The following is a 17,446-nucleotide window of genomic DNA, read 5'->3' as shown; positions in this document are numbered from 1 at the left end:
AATGATAACTGGTTTTGATTTTTAACATCTGTTCTTATTTTCAGAGAGTTTTCCAGAAGAGGAAAAGGAACTTAGCAGGAAAATGATGAAATATTGGTCCAACTTTGCTCGGAATGGGTAAGACAAGTAACCAAGAAGAGGGAAGCATTTTTCTCAAAATGTTACTAATATCTTTTTACTCCTGTCATCTTTATTTCCTATTAAATATCTTTACTTCCATTTCGTCCTAGAGATGTTCTCATTTTTTTCATTATGTATATTTTTAATAATATTTTATTCCCCCAATTACATGTAGATACAATTTTTAATATTCTTTTTTATTTCTTTTTAAAAATTTATGTGTTTAAATAAATACAAAATAGAAAAAATAAAAAATAGAAAAAGAAAAAAAAATCAGGCATAGCAGAATATGAGAGGATTCAAAATATTAAGCAATAAATTTCCATATATATAAAATATATAAAAATACTACATTGTATTCGGAACTGTACATCTTGGCTTTCTTCTGAGTTTTTGTTGCTGTGGTTCTCTACTGTGCACTTTTTATTTTATTTTATTTTTCTTCTTTTCCCTACCTCACTTGCCCCAAGTAGGCTACAGTTAAGTATACACACACATGCATACATATGCATATATACATATACACATATGTATCCATCATCACACAGATGTACACAAATATACATATGTATATTTTCATATACATCTATATAAAATGGTACTATGCTTTTTTTATCCTCTGATTATGCAAAAGTAGATGTCATCCTTGTTAGATCTAAGTCTTTCCATATTTTTTCAATCTGTCAGCTCATCATTTCCCACACCACAGCAATATCCAACCTTATACCATCCAATTGCTTTAAATAGTCTAAAAATAAATAATTAATATGGCTGACTATAGTGTAGTTTCCCTATTTTTTTCTCTTTTAATTGAATCTATTTTAACTTTAACTTTGTGTGAGATCAATGATTACAACCCCTACTTCTTTTTCTATTAAATTCTGCTCCTGAACATTATTACATTTGTGTGTATTTCTTGATTCCTATTCCTACTGATGCCTCTGCTTTACTTCTATATCTTATCTTGCTTTGCTATTAACTTAACCTACCTCCTCCAAGATCCCTCCCTTAGCCTCTACCCAACTTTTCCCCTCTTTCTTTATCCCATTCCCATTAATCTACAATGTTCTCTATATCTCCCTTTATGCAATTCTCTTCCCCTCTTATTTCTTAATAAATTAAGAAGATTTTATGTAACATTAATTAAGTCTGCCATGTAAACATAATTCAGAAGGTAATATATATATATATATATATATTAACTCTTTGGAGTTAATCATATTCAGTATAATTGTGAGATCTACTTGTTATATTGTATATGTGTTTTTTCCTTGGTTCTGTTAATTTTCTATCAATTCATGGAAGTCTTTCCATACTTCTATGTATCTATATTTCTGATAGTCAAATGCAATGATATTCATTACAGTACATGTAGCCAGCTTCCAATTTATGGGCATCTACTTTGTTTCTATTTTTTTACTACTTCAAAGAGTTCATTATAAGCATTTTGATGTATAAGTGTCCTTTCATAATTTGTTATTGACTTATTTGGAATATAAGTGTAGCAATTAGCTGTCTGGGTCAGGGGTATGGACACATTTTTCTGCTCTCCTAACTACAAATTATTTTTCATAATGGTTAGAGCAATTCATAGTTCTATAAATGGTACATTATTACTTTGCTTGACTTTTCATAATCCTTTCAATATTTGCTCTTTTATCCTTTGTCACCTTTAGGTTATCTTAAGTATGAGAAAAACCTTAAATTTTTTGTTTTTGTAATATCTGTTTCTTTCTTAAGATTAATTTTGAGTACTCTTTGTTGGTAAAAAGTTTCTTTGAGAACTATATGCTCATCTTATCTGATGAGTTCTCTATTAAAGAATGGCAAAATTTTATATTATTGCATTTTTTCCCAATATAACATGGTGATCAGACCCTTACCAAAGATAGTTTAAGCAAAGTTTCTTCTCCAAAAGATCATTTCCCTTCTAATCTTACTTGAATTAATTTTGTTCCTGCAAAAACTTTTTAGTTGATATAACCTAATAATCTATTCTGTCTTTTGGGATCACGTGTATCCTTTGGTTAAGGATTCATCCCCTAATTATAATTATTAAAGATAAATTTCCTGATTTACTAATTGTTAATGATATTTTAAATATTTGGTTTATATATCCATCTTGAACTTGCTGAGATATACACTGTTGAAATTATTAATCTAGATATAATTTCTACCAAGTTACTTTTCAGTTTGACAATTTTTGCTAGAACAACAACTCTGGGCATCTTCACAGATTAGTGTTCAAGAGGGCACTTTATATTCCTAAATTTTAGGGACTACTCCTTAAGTTTAGAAATCCTAAAACTATATAGTTCCACAGATTCTCATTTACCCAGTGTACTTCTGAATAGTAATCAACCAATAGATAAAATTAGCTTTAAATAAAATACATTAACAAGAGAATACAATAAAAAGAGTACCTACAAAATATTCCCTATTTGAACTTTGGTCACAATTTCCCACAAATACTTATAGACTATGTAGAAAGTGAATAAAAATTTAGAGTTCTTTGAAGTGAGACACCTTTGTAAGGAATACATAAAGCTATTCGGCTACTCCAGGACACTGTCAAGTAGTTTCTATCAAATTCTTCCCAAGCTCTAATCTCTTGACTTATCCTATTTTACTCTACCCCACCCCACCCTACCTAAAACATCATAATTTATTATCTAGACTGCCAAAGTCTAAATTTCTCACTGAATAATGGTTCTAAATATTTTTCCCATATTACCATAACTCCTACTATTTAATATTGCGTCTAGTCTTAAATAAACATTTATTTTTCAATTCCCTTTCTTTTTCTTTGTTTTATTTTATTTTATTTTTAAAATTTAATTATAGTTTTTATTTACCAGATATATACATGGGTAATTTTACAACATTGACAATTGCCAAACCTTTTGTTCTAATTTTTCCCCTCCTTCTCCACCCCTCCCCCCTTCATGGCAGATTGACCAATACATGTTAAATATGTTAAAGTATATTAATTCCCTTTCAAATAGGTCTCAACTACTAGATGGAGTCTCTCTTTTTAAGCAGTAGAACTCAAAGTTAAAGATGGAGAAGGAGAAATTACTTCCTTTGCCTTCATTACATCTCAAGGTTTAGGTTCTTTGTGGGACTGCAGAGCTAGGAACTCAGATTTAGGAGACCATGCCAATTTTTGCCCAGCCAATTGATGCCACTTCCAATTCAATTTGAGACAGATACTTACCTTTTTGAAATGGATTACAATGTATTAGAATTTTGCTAAATCATTAACATTTTGTCAACTGTGCTTGTTTCTTTCACTTGCATTAACTGAGCTAGAATTCTAGTAAGGGAAAGAACCAATTTTCCTCCACATCAAATATAGAATCTGTCCCCAAGTCATTTTTGAATTTATGTTCTTGGGTTTATTAAATACTCAGCTATTGGATTCAGTTGTTTATGATTCTTCCTTATATAGATTTCTGCTGATTTACTTTTCTGTTTTTTTAACCAGTACAAATGATCGATAATTATTGCTTTATTGCATTATATGACAACTTGAAGTACAGTTGAGAAGGTAGAAATTTAATAACACCCCAAAACTAGGGAAATCAGATTTTGTGACTACTGAGTGAGTTCTTTACCTCCTACATATTTTTTTAAACTATGACCATCATCAGTGTTTAAATTATTAATATATTTTAAATGTTTTTGTTTCTCTTCCAGAAACCCTAATGGTGAAGGCTTGGTAAAGTGGCCTGTATATGATCAGAATGAAGAGTACATTCAAATTGACATTACCATGAAGATAGACAAGAAACTAAAAGAGAAGGAAGTGGCACTTTGGACTGAGCTCTTATCAGAGAAGCCAGTTGGAGTCAAAAGAGATATTACAGAGCTATAATTTGAAAAGATGCACCATTTTGCTTTCACAAGACGCTTCCATGAAACTTGATGAGGCTACCTTTCAGACTTGAAATAAGCGTCTGGTTATTTGGTGGTGGGAGAACTTTTCAGCATGAAAGTAAAAAGAAACCATATGAGACCAGGAACAGTTGGGACCAGCCAAACATCAACATGTTGGAGGTTATTGGGAGTTAAAAGTCCAGAGCTCTTAGACAAGGAGACATGAGATTGTTGTTGTTGCTGTTGTTGTTTTTCCCCAGAATGCTGGAGTTTACCTAATGTTGTATTAAATGAAATCCACTTTATTCGAGATTCTTGTTACCTTCTTTTCTTGCTACCTTGCTGTAGAATTTTAATTTCTAAGTGGAAATAAGTTTGCATTTGAAATAAGATTTCAGATATATGTGAATTCTAATTAGGACGTCTCTATGCTACATTCTTTTCAAGGATAATATGAAGGCTGAGACTTTCAAAGATACATTAAGGAATCTTTATCATACTGTGTAACTTAGTTTAGTCAAAAGATGAATCTCATCTGCTTACAGTCCCACTTACTAAAGAAGATGCTGAGGTACTTCAGATAATTTAATGAAAGAGAAAATTATGTATGTTTGGGAAAGTTGACTAAATGAGCCTTCCTCAAAACTCTCTTTTGGTGCTTCTATCAAAGGAAGAATGGGGTGTGTGAAGTTGACTTGAGACAGGGATAGGGATAGCTCTAATTTTAACATGGCTAAACAGAACTCATTACCTCCCAGAGTTGCTACCATCCTTTAAGTCATCTAGGTTTGCAATACCCAAATTATCTCCAGGACTTACTTCACCAATGTTCTCAACCAATCAGTGACAAGTGATATATATATATCTATATATATCTATATATAGATATATATATATTTTTGTTGTTGTTTCTATAAAACCTCTCTTAACATTGTTCTTCTTTTCTTCTCTCCAACTTTCTCCAGTAAAAATGACATTAAAAAGCTGTGACCATCTACTGTTGTACCATAAGAACACAAGGCCTTTTTATCTTACTTGAAACTGCAGCCTCCTATATTTATTTTGTTTCATTAGAATGTAAACTCCTTAGACCAGGGACTATCTTGCTTATTTATATGAATCTGCAAGATTTCGCATAGGGCTTTGCATGGAGTAAGCTTTTGCTTTCCTTCTTTTATTCCCTTCTACTCATCTAGGTTCAGTTCTCTCTCCTTTCCAAAAAAAAAAAAAAAAAAAAAACTTTTTGAATTATCAAAAATATTCCTCACAAAGAGGCAGGTTACATTGCTCAAGAACACTTCATTGACTCCCTGTTGTTTGTAGTATAAAGTACAAGCTCTTCACTTTGGTGGTTAACACCCTTTGTAATCTAACCTTAGGCCTACTTTATAAGATAACTTCATATCACTTTACTTTATGAACTTAACCATCCAGATAAAGCAGACTAATTGCAATTTCCTGAACTTATTCCGTCTTTCACGTCTGTGTGTTTGCACAATTTTTTATGCCATAAAGGCATTAAATCTTCATCTCCGCCTTAGTGTCCTCTTACGATTCACATCACATATGACCCTCTCTTAATGTACACTCCTCCTTCAAATTATTAGGCTTATATTTAGGTTTATACGATGGATAATCCAGGTATACCTTTAAAAAGTACTTTTATTAGCTACATCAAATGTTTCCCAAGTACATATAAAAAAATTAGCATTCTTTTTTTCTTTTAATTTTAAATTCTAAATTCTCTCCCTTCTTCCTGCTGTTCCCTCTTCCTTGAGAAAGCAAGCAAGCAAATGTTTACTCACTACCTTTTTTAATCCCTTCAATTTCTTTCTCTTCTCTTATTGCTATAATTTTTAACACAATATTGAATGATTGTATATACTTACTTCATCCCTAATCTTATTGGGAAGGCTTCAAATTTTTCTATGTTATAATGATATTTCTTGCTCTTGGTTTGTTTTAGATAGATACTAATAAATGTTTTAAGAAAGGTTCTGTTAGGGTTTATTACTCTCCCTAACTAATGCTAATTGGTCCTTATTCCTAGGCCTATCAGAGAAAAACTGGCAAATATAATATCAATCTCACCTCTGTCTTGAGGTCCTTAGAATCCTCTGGCTACTATCTCATATGGAAGTACTTTGAACACAACAGAGCACCCAAGAGTTTAATGAACAACTTTAAACTTTATTCCCGTAAATCACATCTACTCTATGACCTCCTGCACATACCTTAGTAGCGACCTCCCAGTCCAGTCTCCAGGTGATAAGAGGGGGAAGAGGGAAAAAGGAAAAAAGGGAAGAGCTCTTCCTGTCCAGAGCTTAAATAGGGTCAATGAGGTCACAGACACAAGCCAATCAACAATGAAGGTTACATCCCAAACTTGACTGAGACTTCAGAGCAAGATCTAGGTTCCTGCCATGGGTGGAGGTCCCACCCAGCCAGGAAGTCCCTAAGTACTCAATTTTTAAGCACATATGGGGATAAAGACCATTGGTCCACTTACATCTCAATTGTGCTTGCCTGACCTTTCTTTGGATCCTTACAAGGCTCCATATGCAATGCAAATGAAAATGGTCTAGCTGTACTATACCTAAAACTATATTATAAAGCAGTGGTCATCAAAGTCATCTGGAAATGGCTAAGAAATAGAATAGTTGATCAGTAAAATAGGTTATGTTCATAAGACACAAAAGTCAATGGCTATGGTAATCCAGTGATTATTAAACCCAAAGATTACAGCTTCTGGGTTAAAATCTCACTTTTTTACAAAAATTGATGGGAAAATTGAAAAACAGTATGGCAAAAATTAGGCATTGACTAACACTTAACAACTTATACCAAGATAAAGCCCAAATGGGTTTAGGATTTAGACATAAAATGTGATATTACAAACAAGTTAAGAGAACAAAAGGTAGTCTCCTAAGATCTGTGGAGAAGGAAGGGATTTGTCAACAAAGAAGAAAGAACTAGAGAACACTGTGAAATGCAAAATGGTTCATTTTGATCAAATTAAAAAGTTTTTATAAAAACCAATACAGCAGAGATTAGAAGTCAAGAAGAAAATGGGCTGGGGAGGGGAGGATTTTACATCCAAGGTTTCTGATAAAAATCTCATTTCTAAAATATATAGAGAATTGACTCAAATTTGTAAGAATACAAGCCATTCTCCAATTGATATCTTAAAGGATATGAACAGAAAATTTTCAGATGAAAAAAATTAAAGCCAATTCTAAACATATTTTTAAAAATGCTCTTAATCTCTACTGATCAGAGAAATGCAAATTAAGACAACTCTGAGGCATCTTCACATCTGTCATATTGAATAAAATGACAGGAAAGGATAATGATAAATATTGGAGGGAATGTGGAAAAACTGAGACATTAATACATTGGTGGAATTGTGAAGTGATCCAACCATTCTGGAGAACAATTCAGAACTGTGCCCAAAGGCATTATACTGAGCAGACTATCTGATCCAGCAGTATTTCTACTGGGTCTGTATCCCAAAGAGATCATTAAAAAAGGAAAAAGAACTCATATGTGCAAAAATGTAGTGGCAAGGAACTGGAAACTAAGTGAATACCCATCCATTGGGGAATGGTTGGTTATGATATATTAATGTAATGGAATATTATTGTTCTATTAAAAAATGATCAGCAAAATGATTTCTGAAAGGCCTGGAGAGAACTTATATGAACTGATGCTAAGTGACGTGAGTATAACCAAAAGAACATTGTACAAAGCAACAATAAGATTATACAATGATCAGCTGGGATGGACTTGGCTTTTTTCAACAATGAGTTAATTCAGGCCATTTCCAATGGTCTTGTGATGGAGGGAGCCATTTGCATCCAGAAAGAGGACTATGGAGATTGTATGTGGAGCACAATATCATTTTTTCATCTTTTTTGGTTGTTGCTGTTTGCTTGTTAGGGTTTTTTTTTTTCATATTTTCTTCTTTTGATCTGATTTTTCTTGTGCAGCACAATAAATGTGGAAACAAGTTTAGAAGAATTACACATGTTTAAACTATATTGGATTAATTGCATTTAGGAAAGGGAAAAAGAGAGGGAGGAGAAAAATTTGGAACACAAAGTTTTGCAAGGATGGATATTGAATAGTATCTGTAAGTGTGTTTTGAAAAATAAAAAGCTATTATTTTTTAAAACCCCATATTTTCTGGACTAAAGTCTATTATAGAATTTTAGTCCATGAGTTCCTATCTGGTTGTTTGTTTGATGATTATCCTTAATTCTTGAAGAAGACCAAAATGATACCAGTATGTTAAAATTAAGTTAGTGTGTCTGACTGTGGCTGATCAGACCAATATGAACTGGGAGTGGTCTGATGTAGGTCAAACATAAATAGTCCATTTGAACATTTGGGGTAGATTCTCTAACTTTGTACATATTGTGTTTCTTCTGAACTACTTCAAGTTTGCTTTGTGTATAGATCATAACATGTTCTTTGATAAGGGCATACCATGCTTAGCAGTCCTGTGCCAGTGTCTCTCATGTCATGCAACCAATACTAAACTTCTTAAGACATATCTTGAAATTGTTCTTATATTACTTTTTCTGACCTCCATGGGAGCCTTATGTGAGTTCTTTATTGATATAGTCTTTTTTGCAAACATAAATTTGTCCTTTGTTACAAGTGGCCAGTCCAACGGAATTATGCTCTCTGCAATAGAATTTGAAAGCCTGAAAATTTAGTTTGAGAAAGAACTGCAGTATCTTATCCTGCCAGGTAATCTTCATAATCTTCTTAAGACAATTCAAATGGAAGCACTTCAGTTTCCTATCATGGCACTCTTTTCACAGGCATACAACAATAAGACCAGCACAATGGCTTTGTAGATCTAGAGTTTAGTAGTCAGTCTAATACTTCTCTCCCATATTTTTCCTTGGAGATTTCTATATACTTATTTGTCTCTGGAACTCTAAGTGTTAATCTCATTATGAATTTGTATAACCCTGGAAAGTAAACTGCCGAGGTAAGTGAACTAACTTATCTACAACATTCAAAAATTCTCCATTTGCTAGAACTAATTATTCTGCACCTGGATGGTATGATATTGGTGGATGGAGTGTCTGTGTTTTTTGATGTTAATTGTTAAGCCAAAATTAATATGAGCAGGGAACCCATCCATTCTTTTTTTGTATCTCAACTTTGGAGACTACATAGAATGCATAACTGTCTGTGGACAATAAAATCATGTACCAACACTCCCTCCACTTTGGTTTTAGCCTGTAGCCTTTTCAAGTTGAAGAGTTTATATCAGTGTAGTAGCTGACATTGATACCATGTTTGTCTTCATTGAAGGCATTTGAAAATATGGCTGAAAACACCGTGCTAAAAGCATGGGAGCAAGATATCAGTCTTGTTTCACTCCATTCATGACAAGAAAGGAACAAGAGCATTATCTATTGCCAGAACATGAGCTTGCATACCATTGTGAAATTGACATACCTTACTGATGAACTTTTCTGAGCGACCAAATTTTAAGATAATTTCCCATAAGACCTCACAACTGACAGTATCAAAGGCCTTGATCAGATCTACAAATGGTGCGTGCAGACCATCTTCCAAATGTAGGATCAGTCTATTCAGGAGGACTCTGGCAATAATCTTATCTCAATAATCTTATCTATAATGATTAAGAGAGAGATGCCCCCATGATTGTCCCAAGACAATTTCTTTTTTTTACCTTTATAGAAATGGATAATGAAAATAACTTTGAACTCCTGGAGCATAACTTTTTTTCATATAATCTGGAAAATTTCAGTCAACCTTTCTATGAACAATGGACCCCCTACCTTGTAAATTGCAGTTGCAATAAAATCAGCACTCAGTGCTTTTTCTTTTTTCTTTTTTTCTTTTTTATTAATTTTATAATTATAACATTTTTTGACAGTACATATGCATAGGTAATTTTTTATAACATCATCTCTTGTACTTCCTTCTGTTCCGAATTTTCCCCTCCTTCCCTCCACCCCCTCCCCTAGATGGCAGGCAGTCCCATACATATTAAATATGTTATAGTATATCCTATGTGCAGAACCGAATTTTTTGTTGTTGTTGTTGTTGTTGCAAATGAAGAATTGGATTTGGAAAGTAAAAATAACCTGGGGAGAAAACCAAAAAATGCTCACAGTTTACACTCATTTCCCAGTGTTTCTTCTCTAGGTGTAGCTGATTCTGTCCATCATTGATCAATTGGAATTGGATTAGCTCTTCTCCATATTGAAGATATTCACTTCCATCAGAATACATCCTCATACAGTATTGTTGTTGAAGTGTATAATGATCTCCTAGTTCTGCTCATTTCACTCAGCATCAATTGATGCAAGTCCCTCCAAGCCTCTCTGTATTCCTCCTGCTGGTCATTTCTAACATAACAACAATATTCAATAACATTCATATACCACAATTTACCCAACCATTCTCCAATTGATGGACATCCATTCATTTTCCAGTTTCTAGCCACTACAAAAAGGGCTGCCACAAACATTTTGGCACATACAGGTCCCTTTCCCTTCTTTAGTATTTCTTTGGGATATAAGCCCAGTAGTAGCACTGCTGGATCAAAGGGTATGCACAGTTTGATAACTTTTGGGCATAATTCCAGATTGCTCTCCAGAATGGCCGGATTCTTTCACAACTCCACCAACAATGCATCAGTGTCCCAGTTTTCCCACATCCCCTCCAACATTCATCATTATTTGTTCCTGTCATCTTAAACCAATGCTTTTTCATATGAAAGGACCCTAAAGGCATTCAAAACTTCTTCAGTTGGAACTTCAGCAAGGGAGTGATTGATTTCAACTTGAGGTAAATAGTCAGTAGTTTTAACAGTGATTGGTGGTGAGATGTTGACGTTGAGAACACTATGCAAATGTTCAGCCCATTTCTCTAGGAATCATATCCTTAATCCTAATCAGTGTGGCTCCATCAGCACTTAGTTGAGAGACTGATAATTCTTTTGGTGGTTATTTTACCATAGGGCTGCCACTTTTGTTGAAAGTGAATATTCAGCTTGGAGAGGGTAAATCTATGATCAGTTCAGCACTTTGCACCACATATTGCACCACATATTCAATATACTCACATCCTGTCTCTTCCTTACTATCACATAGTTAAATACCAATATTTGTTTAAGAGTGAATCCATGGAGTTGTATTGTATTTAGCTAAATGGAATCCAGTGTTATTGATGAGAAGGTCATGAGATGCACAAGTCTTTAGTAGTAAGTGACCATTGCTGCTGCTGTTTCCAAGTTCATTCCTTCTAAGGATTCCCTGCCATGTCTGGTAGGCTCAGCCTATTTTGGCAATAAAACCACCTAGAATTATAAACTTATTCTCTTTTGTCATATTGGTAATAAGGGTCTCAGATCTTCTTAAAAATTTTCTTTGACCTCATCGTTAATTGATCATAGGGGGAACATGGGCACTGACAATGGTGCCATAATGTTTTCTTGCAAGTAACAATTGAATTGTTGTGAGCCTGTCATTCACTCCTTTTTATAGGCATCCAAACTTTTTGACCAGATTAATTTTGATTGTAAAACATATGCCAGCTTTATGGAACTCTCCTTCACTGTGGCTATTCTAGAAAAATGTTTATCTAGCTACAACATCAGCAATCTGAGCCTTCATTTGTCAGCTTTGTTTCACTCATGGCTTCTATTTGGATGTGATGCTTGTGAAGTTCTGTTACAATAAGAGTTGTTTATATTCTATGTGATTTCTATAAGTGTATTCCATGAATGAAACTTTCTTTGCAGAAGTTTCTGTACTTTCTTTGTTTCAACCACTTGTTGGGATCCCTGCCTGATATAGTAATCAGGATTACTACTGACATAGTAATCCATCTATCCAGGATGGATAAGCAGATAATTTTTAGGGAACTTTTTCAACCCCTTACTCACATCATTATTAAGGGACAACAATTCTGGAAAGCAAACATTATTAAATTAACAAAAATTCATCACACTAATTTAGTTTTTGAATACAATAAAATCAAATGTAGTTGGATAATCACTATTAGTAACAATTAAAATCTCAGGATTTCAAGTTTTAGAACCACTATTATCAATAAGCTTATGCTTTAACTTTTCAAAATTAACTTATGTTTAAAAAAAATGATGGCAAGGCTACAACTATTGATATGTAATTGTCAACATCATATTGATTATATGAAATATAAGTTAAACTATAGTACCTTTTGATAACACTTATATAAATCATTTTTCATTTTAAGAGATTTACATAGCCTTGAAACAATCTTCATTAATGACTTTATGATCTTTTCACTAACTCTTTGATAGTAAAGAAAATTATTGTACTTTATGATCTACAATAAAAATTTGCTTCATTGCCAAGTGATCAAAAATGATTTGCATGTGAAGTATCCTTTGATTTATATCATAATAATTTCTTGATTTGAACCATCTACTTTTATTTAAACTTCATATATTCATTAGAATTACATTTAAAAATTTATGGTGGCTGTAATTTTCTGGACTTGAATTATAACTTTTTCTCTATTTCCTTAGAAATCACTAAAACATTAAATTTATTTCTTCTGGTTTCTTAATTTAATGAATCATTCATAGGAAAAATATTATATTTTACTTATTCTTCAGTTGCTTCCTGATTCTAAAAAAAAATAAAAAATAAAAAGGGTTTTCTCTCTCTCAGAGCACTTTGGAATTCATTTGCCAACTGAGAGTGTAGGGCTTATAAAAGTGTTTGTTTGGTTTCTTCATTTTAATTGTTTAAAGACAATAAGAAAAGCAAAAGAAAATAAATTTGAGCTTTATTTACATTCTTTTGAAGACTGAAGTGACCTAAAAATGTTCCTTTTATGCTGTCTAATTTTTTAAAATTATATTTCCATTGTGCAATAATTTTACATTTCTTTTAAGCAAAACTTAAAGTATATCACTTGTTTCTCTTTCTTCTCTAATATTTATTTTTTCTCAGTCACATCTAAAATAAATTTTAATATTTGCTTCAAAACTTTGACATCCAGAAGATTCTCTTCCTTCCTCCCTTCCTCCCAACCCTTTAAGAAGGTATATGCAAGGGTTTGCCAAACACTTATTTAAAAGTCATGTTGTGACTTCTTCCCTAAAAAAAAAAAAAAAAAAAAAAAAAAAAAAAAAAAAAAAGGAAAAATAAAGTTAAAAAAAAATTGAAGGGGAAAAGGAGAAAAAAAGGGCAGGGCAGCTTGAGGGAGGTGGTGGTTAGAAACAAAACATTAGTAAAGAGGGAAAGAATGAAAGGAGAGAGAAAAACATAATGGGAAAATTAGTATGGTAGGAAATACAGAGTTAGTAATCTTAACTGTGATTGGGAATGTGATAAACTTTCCCATAAAATGAAAGTGGATAGTGGAGTGTATTAAAAGCCAGAATCCTATATTATATTGTTTACAAGAAACACATTTAGAAGTTAAAGAGGTGAATAGGATTTTAGAAAATTTAAGTATCATAAACTTTTGAAGAAATAGTGCTAGAAAGGAATATATCTTTTTCTCAGTGGTATATGGCACTTACACAAAAATTTGCCATGTATTAAAATATAAAAACCTCACAATCAAATACAGAAAGTCAGTAACAGTAAATACTTCCTTTTCAGATCATGATGCAATCAAAATTACATGTAATAAAGAACCATGGAAAAATAGACCAAAAATTAATTGGTAACTAAATAATCTAATTCTAAAGAATGAGTGGGTCGAAAATCAACCCCAAGTTTTCTTGTGAGGTGCCAACAACCAAAATTTATATTCCTTTGGGAATGTAAAGATATAATCCCGTATGTTGACAGAGGGGGTGGAGCAATAGAAAGGAAGAAAAAAAGGAGGGAAGTAAAGAAAGAGGAAATGAAGGAAGGGAAAGAGGAAGGAGGAAAGAAGGGAAAGAGGAAGGAAGAAGGAAGGAAAGTGCTAAAATGCCCAAATTGAACTTTTGCCTGAAGAAGACCTTTTCTTCCAGTCTTAAAGACTTACTCTTTCTGAGAAAGACAAAAGAGAATTAAATCAAACCTAGAGTGGAGATTAATCTAAATAAACCCAATAAAATGGAGGTTTACCTTTGCACTGGGAAATTTGTGCTTGAAGCCAAATGCGGACTCAAGAATATAAGACACTCCCCTTAGATGAACTTTTCTGAAAGGAATCCCAGGGGCCTGGTCTTCACTCAAGTGTTGTTGGAGTTACCAATTAAGCTCTACTATTTTAGATTTATCATTATAAAATCATCAATACTATTAGCTGTCTTGTCTAATGCATTCATTGTATAGATAAGAATACCAGAGAGATTAAGCTACTTGCCTAGTGCCACACAAGTGGTTAATAGCAGAGGTAGTATTCAAATTCAGGTACCTTAAATAGTGAATCATGTTTATAGGAAAGTAAGCATTAAATATATATTATACAATATCCATTTCAAGAGGAATAGAATATTTGGAACTTGGAGAATCAAGAAAGTTCTTCTGTAAGAAGAAAGTTAAAGTGGAAAACAGGTCTAGGAAGTGGGGAATAAGACTGGAGACTTATTCTTTCCATCATTTTTCCTGTGGGCAGTAGAGTGCTCTGTAAAAATATATAGACTACTACTACCTGAGGAATGCAGGACTATAGGGATAGGTCTGGTGAGACCCAAGACTCTTAGGTTCAGCAGACACCATAAGAAAGGCAGAAATTATATAAAAGGGAGATGGAATTTCTCCCCTCCCCACTCTTCACCACTCCTAATCTACTTTACAATTTGCCCTTAAATTGACTTTGTATTGAGGTAGAAGAAAGATTTGATTCAAGTCAAGAGACCTGAATTAAAATCTAAATGCTGGTAGTTTCTATGTGGGCATGAGTAAATGACTTTATCTGTCTAAGAAGCAGTTCCATCATCTGTAAAATGGTTGTAATAATAATTCTTCTTTCTTAAAGAGTGGTGTGGAAAGTGATGTTTGTAAACCTTGCAGTACTAGAGAAAAATGAATGACTTCTATTTTGCTATCATTATTTCTATTGATTTTTCCAAATTGAGTCTGTCTTTTATCAGTAAACTTTAGCTTTCTTTAAGTTTGGCACTTCCCTTTTTCTTTCCTTTCCAACTACCCACATAACATATATCCAGTGCACTATCAGAACTTAGTGTTCCTTGATAAGTCCTAGATTCGTTCTCTAAAGAATTCAGATTTGTAATGTTTTTTGCACCAATGAGAAAATATATTTAATAAGAAATTGGGCAAGTAAAGTGAGGAATGGGAGTGTCACTCAATACAGAATACCATAGTTTGCCCAATGGCACATTGTGTGTCCTGGAGAGAAGGAGAAAATTCAGTTTGTTTTTAGAATGAAATTGTACCTGTAATACCCCTGTTTACTGATATTGGTATTAGTTTTGTAATAGAATGTTTAATGATTAGAGTTCTGCAAAGGAGAGTTAACTGTGGGTGGAGTCTCAGGACATTAAATCTGATTCTTATCAGGAAAGAGAATAATTCTTCTTTTGTTTTTGCTTGACTTACTTTTCTCTGATTCAGTCCTGAAGGGAATCACTCAACCAATCTACATCTATAGGGCACAAAAGTAAAGCCATGCCTTAAATACAGGTCAGATCCCTATATTCAACAAGTGGCAAGGAACTGCTCTCAACAAAATGTGGCTAATTTCTCTGGTTATCTGCTCCTTTATTGCATTCAAACTTCAGGGTAAGATTTTTTTTTTTCTCTTTCAGAAACAAACAAACAAACAAATGACTAATAATAAAAAATAACAGAAAAACCTAACCATAAAAGTACTAAGAGATTTTGGTAGTATCTCACCTAAGAAAGTAAGCAGGACTTGGTTAATCTTTTTGGGAAAAAATATTTTTTATTATGAATTAAGATAACAATTTTTAATGCTTCTAGCATAAGAAGTTAAGTGGGCAAATGGGAGGGGAATCTTTGTATTGTATTTATATATACACATAAAAACAAAAACTTTTCCATGATAATAGTCAAAGGAGACAAATAAAAATTTCTCAAAAGAATTGAAAATTATTAACAATAATATGAAGGAAGACTCCAAATAAATGAAATCAAAACATAAACTGCAGATTAACAAAGATTATAAAATATTGGAATAATCAAGGAGAATTTGTGAGAAGATAGACACACTATATTAACACCAGCAGTGAATCAGTACAGCCATTTTGAAAAGCAAATTTTTCAAAGAAAGTATGTAAAATATCTATACTCCATTGACCCAGCAATTTCACTACTAGGTTACTGGTTCTGCAAAGATGAAAGGACTATGGGATCCTATTCATATTCCTATTTCCATATTTTCAGAATTTTTTGATGTATTGTTTGGTTTTATTGATTTATTTTTCTTCTTTTTTTTACATTTCATTTAAAACACTTGTTATAAGAGATGACAGGTAGGAAATAGAAGAAGGATACTGGTAAAAATTGTTGATGATGTCAAAACAGGAGGTCAATAAAAATTCGTTTTGTAAAAAGGAAAGATTTAGAACTGTATTTCTTTGAGTAAGCTACTTTTATTTTTTTTAATTAATTTTATAATTATAACCTTTTTTGACAGTACATATGCATAGGTAATTTTTTACATTATCCCTTGTACTCCCTTCTGTTCTGAATTTTCCCTCCTTCCCTCCACCTCCTCCCCAGATGGCAGGCATTCCTATACATATTAAATATGTTATAGTATATCCTAGGTACAATATATATGTGCAGAATTGAATTTTTTTGTTGATGTTGTTGTTGATGATGTTGCAAAGGAAGAATTGGATTCAGAAGGTAAAAATAACCTAGGAAGAAAAACAAAAAATGCAAACAGTTTACACTCATTTCCCAGTGTTCCTTCTCTGGCTGTAGCTGATTCTGTCCATCATTGATCAATTGGAATTGGATTAGCTCTTCTCTATGTTGAAGATATACACTTCCATCAGAATACATCCTCATACAGTATTGTTGTTGAAGTGTATAATGATCTCCTAGTTCTGCTCATTTCACTCAGCATCAGTTGATATAAGTCTCTCCAAGTCTCTCTGTATTCATCCTGCTAGTCCTTTCGAGTAAGCTACTTTTATGTCCCTCAGTTTTCTTGTTTATAAAATTAGGATAATATTACTATTTATATTGTTCATTTCTAATAAGCAAATTTTTATGTAAACAAGAGTCCTTTAGAAATGTGATTTACTATTATTATTATTATTATTATATCTGTGGAGTAATTTTATTTCCATTCTCTCATTTTATATTTAAAACAATCTTCTAGAGAGCTATTATTTCTTCCTACTTATAATTCCTTCCAAGGTATAGAATAGAGGTATATAGCCACATACCCAAAAATTCTGATTTGAAAAAAAATCAAAATTGAAAGAGGACTTAAAGATTATCTAGTTCTATTACTCATTTCC

The 17,446-nt window shown here is 32.7% G+C and overlaps 2 protein-coding genes across 2 annotated transcripts in view; both read left to right on the top strand.

Annotated features, from left to right (window-relative positions):
- LOC141557584 (liver carboxylesterase 1-like) overlaps positions 1 to 4,307 on the top strand; it is a 44,535-nt gene extending 40,228 nt beyond the window's left edge. The window contains exons 13-14 of the mRNA XM_074293448.1: positions 45 to 117; positions 3,820 to 4,307. Coding sequence (XP_074149549.1) covers positions 45 to 117; positions 3,820 to 3,997 — 251 coding nt within the window. The 3' untranslated portion in view covers positions 3,998 to 4,307. The remainder of the gene's footprint in view (positions 1 to 44; positions 118 to 3,819) is intronic.
- An 11,287-nt stretch (positions 4,308 to 15,594) lies between these two features.
- LOC141557582 (liver carboxylesterase 1-like) overlaps positions 15,595 to 17,446 on the top strand; it is a 45,862-nt gene continuing 44,010 nt past the window's right edge. The window contains 1 exon segment of the mRNA XM_074293447.1: positions 15,595 to 15,731. Coding sequence (XP_074149548.1) covers positions 15,680 to 15,731 — 52 coding nt within the window. The 5' untranslated portion in view covers positions 15,595 to 15,679.

The sequence above is a fragment of the Sminthopsis crassicaudata genome, chromosome 2 (assembly GCF_048593235.1).
Source record: "Sminthopsis crassicaudata isolate SCR6 chromosome 2, ASM4859323v1, whole genome shotgun sequence".
In the NCBI taxonomy this organism is placed as follows: domain Eukaryota; kingdom Metazoa; phylum Chordata; class Mammalia; order Dasyuromorphia; family Dasyuridae; genus Sminthopsis; species Sminthopsis crassicaudata.
This window is presented reverse-complemented; position numbering and strand designations above follow the sequence as displayed.